We start from the raw sequence: 6,787 nt of genomic DNA, 5'->3' as shown, positions 1-6,787 counted from the left end.
TACAAGACTCGAACTCGAGTTCAATAATTAATAGCTAAATGAGCTTTTTTGAGGCTTGGGTTCGGCTTGAAGATGTGCGTGGAGAAAGGGTGCTCGAAGATATAGGTGGTTTTGGTTAAGTGATTAATGCTTTCTAAAGGTTAAAAGTAAAATTTTCATTTAGGAAGATTAACATATTAAAAAAAAAAGTCACATGGGTAATTTGTCAAAAGTGACCAAATCAGAATTTTTGATCTTAGATACATACCATACATGTAGTTTACTATTATCATAACTGAAAATTCTGCTAGCTATAGTTTTAGTCCTTGTTTATAGTTATTTAAATCTTTTAATTGCTTTAGGACTTCATTTTACATGGTACTAGGATGAAGGGAATCCATTTTGTAGCTTAAAAGAGAGACCTAAATCCTTGAATTAATTCATTCAAATTCATGTGAACTGAATGATTAGAGGTTAAGTAGATTTCTTATTTTAGTTGATGACTGCTATAAGTTGTAACATGAGAAGGGGTAAAGTATTCAAATTCTTTGAAATCAGAGGTGTGGAGATTGATTTTGGAACTGAAATTTATTCTCGGTGTGAAGTCATAGTTTGGTTCATTATAATTATGATGTCATACGTATATCATAACTAGGGTCATCCAAACCGCTCGTTGCCCAAACTCGCTCGCCACCGCTTAGAAATTGCTCGAAAATCGCTCGCTCGTTTTTACGCTTAATTGAAAACGAGCCGCTCTGCTCAGTTTGGTTTGTAAACGAGCCAAACAACGAGCAAAGGTTTGCCCAATTCAGTTCGAATATTTTTAATTTATTTTATATATAATTATATATGAACACATATATAAATATATAGACAAAACACATAAATATAAGTTTACAATTATTTTTACCCCTTTAAAATTTTCATATTCCGTCAATTTTATAGTTTTATTTGTTCGATTCAAGTTTTTAGAATACTAGAAGTTTGTTTAAATGATCATTATATCTCACTTCAAACATATTTTTTAATAAAAGTTTACAATATATTACACGTTTGTCAAAAAACTACTAATTTATTTATAAAATATATTATTAACAACCTCCAGATTTGTTTCTTATTGAAAATTTTACAGTAAAACAGAAATAAATAATGTTCGAAATCGCTCGATGTTCGATCGAAAAATGCTCGATTCGATTTTAGCTCGATTCGAATTTCAGTCGTTCGGTTTGGTTATAAACGAGCCAAGCAACGAGCAAGTTTTCGCTCAATTCGGCTCAGCTCATGAAGAGTCTTAAATTCATAACCAAATTTTTATGCACTACTTGCCTACTTGCATGAAGTGGGCCAGGCCTTAACCCAAATAAAAGAAAACAGGCCAGGCCTGTTGGCTATCTAGATATGGCCATATCAATGGGTGGGCTTTCAGTTTTGGGTCAGGCTCTTTATCTTGACCCGCCCAAGTGCCCAACAAATACAATCTATACATTAAATTAAGATGTACCTAATAGGCTAATACTTATCAACAAGCAATACAAGACGGTATAAAGAATCTAATATCTTAACAATACCCATGAAATCTCAAACTTGCCTCCGGCTTATACCGCAAGGGTAGGGCGTGCAAGTGAGTCGTTGGAGTGAAGTGTGGTACGCATGATGTTAGTTTAGTTATGCACGGCCTTAAGGCATCCGTCATGGGAGAATGGTGATTTGGAGCACAATGAATATTTGCATGCATTGACTATACATCATATATAATAATGGTGATTTGATGTGGAGGAATACATGAGCAACCGAACGAATAGGTGTTAAAGTATTAGTGAGAACAAAATATGTAAACTAAAGAAATATATGTTTAAACAAACATCAAAGCAATAACATGATATATTTGATTTGAGTGCACTTTCAAGCGGATTCACTCGTGCTTTACCGATATTTGTATAGATTCCGGCCATGTGCAAGATTATGGTGTCTAATGTCTTATAGGATATCCCCATGTTTAGTTGACATAGTTACTTTGTAACCAACATGTGGTGTGTTATATTGTATTTGAGTGTTAACATGAAATGTCAATACGATGGTTATACATTCAATCAAGTTGAATGACATAGTGGTAGAAACAAGTTGATGATAATTAACTCGTACAGTTTTTTATATTATTTAAGTATATACTAAACTAAAGATGAATTGTATACTCTTGATGAGTGTACTGTGTACATAATGTCTTTTATACCTTTATAGGTCTATGAAACATGAATGTGAACATGGTCACAATAGTTTTCTTTGTATTTGAACATCAATTGACAAAGTGTACGTACACGTTTTTTTCTCTTCGATTTAACACTTGGAGTCATGGCTCAAATGTAACAAGTCACCAAATCTACTGGTCCATTCAAGGTATACACACTGATTCAAAATACAAAATGAAAGCAACTTTGATTTAGGCATAATTTTATTGGATGTTATTGATGAAATCCAAGTTTTGGGTTATTGAAAATAAGGTATGTATATGATATTAGTGTATATGTAATATGTCAACTGTTAATTACAATGTGAGTTCTTAAATGAAATGTTATCTGGTGTATATGGTCCAGTGGTCAGTGGCGAAGTTTGGACACGAATGTCGGGGGGGGGGGGGGACTCAAAATGTATTATAAGTCATAAAGGGGGGGGGGGGGCTCAAACTTTTGGTCGGAAACAGGTAAAATTACACTACGTATACAAATTTTCAGCCGAAAAAACAACTAAATTTACATTAATGCGCGAAAAAACAGGGGGGTCGGGGCCACCCCGGACCCTTGATATCCTTCGCCCCTGCTAGTGGTCATGGGGTTTTTACTTGGAGTTTCTTCTTGTATCGTAAGAAAGTCTTGGATTCAAATATCTAGAGCGTCAAGCTAACAATCGATGATTAAAATTCTGTCTCAGGACTCTAACTAGCTCGGGTATTGATAATTGATAGGCCTTACGACATATCACATAATCAATATGCCGTTAAAGAAAAGTTATACAATGAAAGTTGAGAACAAACATGGTTCTAATATGTTACCTTTGTGTTATAAAGATTATGGTTCTAGACTTCTAAATTCTAATAACAATAACACAACAAACTTAATACTATTATTAAACTTTGTTAGTTGTCACATATGAATAGGAAAAACTACTCTAACTCCCACGTGAGTTGCCGCCAATGAACCTCAAGTCACGTGACAGGGTAAGACACATGCTTTCACGTTCAAGGTTGATAATTGAAACACCAAAACGTAACAAAGAAAACATCTACTGATCTACAACCAAAGTTCAAGGATGATTTATAATTAAGCAAACCCAATCTTTGACCACCACGTGGCACCGTTCCACCGTCAGCTCTGGCTTTTTAAAATAGTCACATGCTCACCTGACACACGTCACGTGATCTTTGGTCCTACGTAGTTTTTTTCTCTGACATCCAATTTCATATTTACGATTCCTAATAAAAAAGAAACAATATTACATTATATTCATCAATTCGTTCAAGTTTATGCATACTTAAATATAATATAATTTATTCTTATCTACAACGTCACTTGTTATAGAAAAAATATGTATATATTTGTTACGGCTTTATGGTTAAGTTTTAACGGTTTACGGTTTGACTGGTTTAGAAATACTTTAGAACAAAATACACCTGGAAATAAAACAACATATAAGATAAATTAATTTAAGACATTTTTTTTACGGAAACCAAATAAGGAAGTTGGGATAGAACTAAAACATCATATAAGGATATTAAAATCGTTATAAAACTAGAACATCATAGAACGTTGGAACTAATACACATCATTAACGATATAATTAAAACACCATAGAACTTGTCCGATTTATAAACATATGAAATTCACAAATTAGTAAAGGAATGAGAATCATGAATGAATGATGAAGAATTGTGGAATGAGAAGGGAAATGATCAAACTTTTTATTTGAAATAAAACATAGTTAACAATATTATTTTTGAATAACTAATTAGAAGGTTAAATTAAAACCATATCTATCCTATCCATTAAATTTTAGTTCTAAGACCATCCGAAATGACAGCGTTGTGAGGCTAAAACACCGAGACCCCCCCCCCCTCCTCCCCTTCCGGCGTCTTCGGTTAAATTTCGGGGATGAACATTGTGTACAAAACGTTGAAGGGGAGAAGATTTGGCCAATCAAATTTTTATTAATATAAAAAGTTAAAAAGATAATAATTGGGTAATGATTGCTGAAGAGTTTTGGGTAGAGTTTTGACTACACCATTTTTTCTGCAAAACTCAGAAAAACTAACTGGATGTCACGTGACGCAAAACGCTCATATGTGCAGAGTTTTGACTACGCATGCTCTAATGGCTTAAAACACTAATAAATCATAAACATTGTTTCGGTGTACAATGTAGGTTCCAAGTTTTAAACCATAAACTGTCTAAGTGTCTAACTTATTAAAATCCAACCTAGAAATGATCACATATATTTTAAACTGATTATTACTTTATAAAATTTTAAACACAAGTGATCAAATATTTTCCCACGTTAAAACCAAAATAAAAGTATTTGACTTAACCGTGAAAACAGGTGATCCAAAACCTAAGTTACCACCTTAAACCGAGATATTAAACTGGTCAAACAATAATATCATCACAAGTTCACAACCACCCCTCTTCAAATAATACTACTCTCTCTCATTTGTCACACACACACACACTCTTTACCACACACAATGGACTTCTATTCCCATGCTAATAATAACTATAACCAACGATTTACGTCCGAAAAACACCACTCTCCCGACACCAAAACCGACCATTTCGTCGTTGATGATCTTCTAGACTTCCCAACCGACGATGTTGGCGTAGACTTTGTGACCGACACGTCTACAGACTCATCCACCGTTGTGGACAGCTCCAACTCATCTTCACAGTGTGGTGTTACTGAACCTTACCTCGTTGGAGACCACGCTTGTCGAAGCTTCGTTGATAATCAGTTCTCTAACCTTTGCACTCCGGTAATTCATTAGTTTATGATGTTACTTGCTTAATTAACTTATAATTAATGTATGTACATTTACATACAAGGATCTAATTATTGTTACGCTACAGTTTTGAAATAGTAATAATGATCCGAGTTCAAAAACTCGAGTCGTAACAACAATTACTCTAGATTCAGTATTATTTAAGTACATTTTTCGTATTAACTATATATACAAGATGATTTTTTTAGTACCATTATGCCAATAGTAATGAGAATCGCATAATAAACTTATAACAATGTTATGCAAAGCCATATAATAAACTTATACATACCATTATATTTTTTAATGTCATATATATAAGAAATTAAGAACCATTTTATTTTCTCAATATTCTCACTACTTAATTAATTATCTTTTATACAAAATATAAATTATAAAATACAAAGTGTTATAAAAATTGTACCGAAAATTCAAGAGTATCCAATATTTATGATTAATGATTTTCATTCATTTGATTTAAAAGTTATAAATTCAACAAAATATTAATTCATATTTTGGATATTTTGTTATAAATGAGCAATTAATTTATACTAACTTGCAATATTTGTTTACAGTACGATGATTTAGCTGAATTCGAGTGGCTATCGAATTTTGTTGAAGAATCTTTCTCCAATGAAGATGTGCAAAAGCTTGAATTATTATCAGAATTCAAAGCCCGACCCGTTCACAAGCCCGAAACACATTGTATCAAACCTATGTCGGTTATCAACCGAACCAACAATTCAATATTCAACTATGACATGACAATCCCGGGCAAGGCCCGGACCAAACGTTCACGGGCCACTTCGCACAACTGGGCCTCTCGGGTTCCGGTCATGTATCCCAACGTGACCAAACCCGTTTCAAACATGTCAACAAATTGCAAACCTATTAATACCGTCTCAAATTCAAAGAACGACGAAGGACGAAAATGTTTTCATTGTGCTACTAGCAAGACACCTCAATGGCGCACCGGGCCTATGGGTCCACGAACCCTGTGCAATGCTTGTGGGGTGAGATACAAGTCGGGCCGGCTCGTGCCTGAGTATAGACCGGCTGCGAGCCCCACATTTGTTCTCACCAAACACTCGAATTCGCATCGAAAAGTGCTTGAGTTAAGAAGGCAGAAAATGCAAAAAACAATGAACCATCAACAACAATTTGTGAATCACCAAGATGTTATGTTACAAATACCAAATGCTGATAATTATTATTTCATCCATCACCCATGATTTTAGACATAGATAGGTTCAAAGTTTAAATAAAGATTAATATTTTAATAGTTTTTTTTTTTCATTCTTTATATGTTATTACTTATTTTATAGTAATACTTTAAGGATGTTCCCGAGTTTCATTTAAGAAGGGAAAAGTAAGGAAAATTTAAAAGAGGTGTTTCCGAGTTTCATTTAAAGAAAGAAAAGGAGGGGAGAGAAGAGAAAATGATGAGTAAAATAAAAGAATTTGTATTTTTTCAAATTGGAAAGATTAGGAAAGAAAATAAGTTGAAGCAAAAGAGAAGATACCAAAAGAAAAGATAAGAAGAGAAAATTTTCTTTTCCTTATCTTTCTTTTTTTAAATGAACTCAGGAACGAAATTTAAACAATATAAAAAAAACTTTTCTTTGTCTTTCTTTTCCTTGTAAACATCAAACGATATAAAAAAAACATGTAAATATAGTCTATGAATTAAAGTACCATAGAGTTGACTATTTTAATTCACATTTAAACCGAAATTTAAAGTTTAGGGTTCCTCATAAAATAGGTTTATAGTTTGTGAAGTTATAG

The 6,787-nt window shown here is 33.2% G+C and overlaps 1 protein-coding gene across 1 annotated transcript; it reads left to right on the top strand.

Moving 5' to 3' along the window:
• Positions 1–4,651: 4,651 nt before the first annotated feature.
• Positions 4,652–6,319, top strand: LOC143566954 (GATA transcription factor 9-like). The gene is made up of 2 exons (XM_077053497.1): positions 4,652–4,996; positions 5,578–6,319. Exons 1-2 carry the CDS (start codon positions 4,712–4,714, stop codon positions 6,232–6,234), a joined length of 942 nt encoding a protein of 313 aa, XP_076909612.1. The 5' UTR covers positions 4,652–4,711; the 3' UTR covers positions 6,235–6,319.
• The last annotated feature ends 468 nt before the right edge of the window (positions 6,320–6,787 follow it).

This window comes from Bidens hawaiensis, unplaced genomic scaffold (assembly GCF_021521415.1).
Source record: "Bidens hawaiensis isolate Kalapana, Puna unplaced genomic scaffold, B.hawaiensis_p1.1 tig00023094_1, whole genome shotgun sequence".
NCBI lineage: Eukaryota > Viridiplantae > Streptophyta > Magnoliopsida > Asterales > Asteraceae > Bidens > Bidens hawaiensis.
This window is presented reverse-complemented; position numbering and strand designations above follow the sequence as displayed.

Bases quoted from the DNA above. Each gene is read 5' to 3' on its own strand.
- LOC143566954 (XM_077053497.1), top strand. From the start codon at position 4,712: ATGGACTTCTATTCCCATGCTAATAATAACTATAACCAACGATTTACG. The intron at 4,997-5,577 runs GTAATTCATTAG...ATTTGTTTACAG, and splicing joins TCTCTAACCTTTGCACTCCG to TACGATGATTTAGCTGAATT.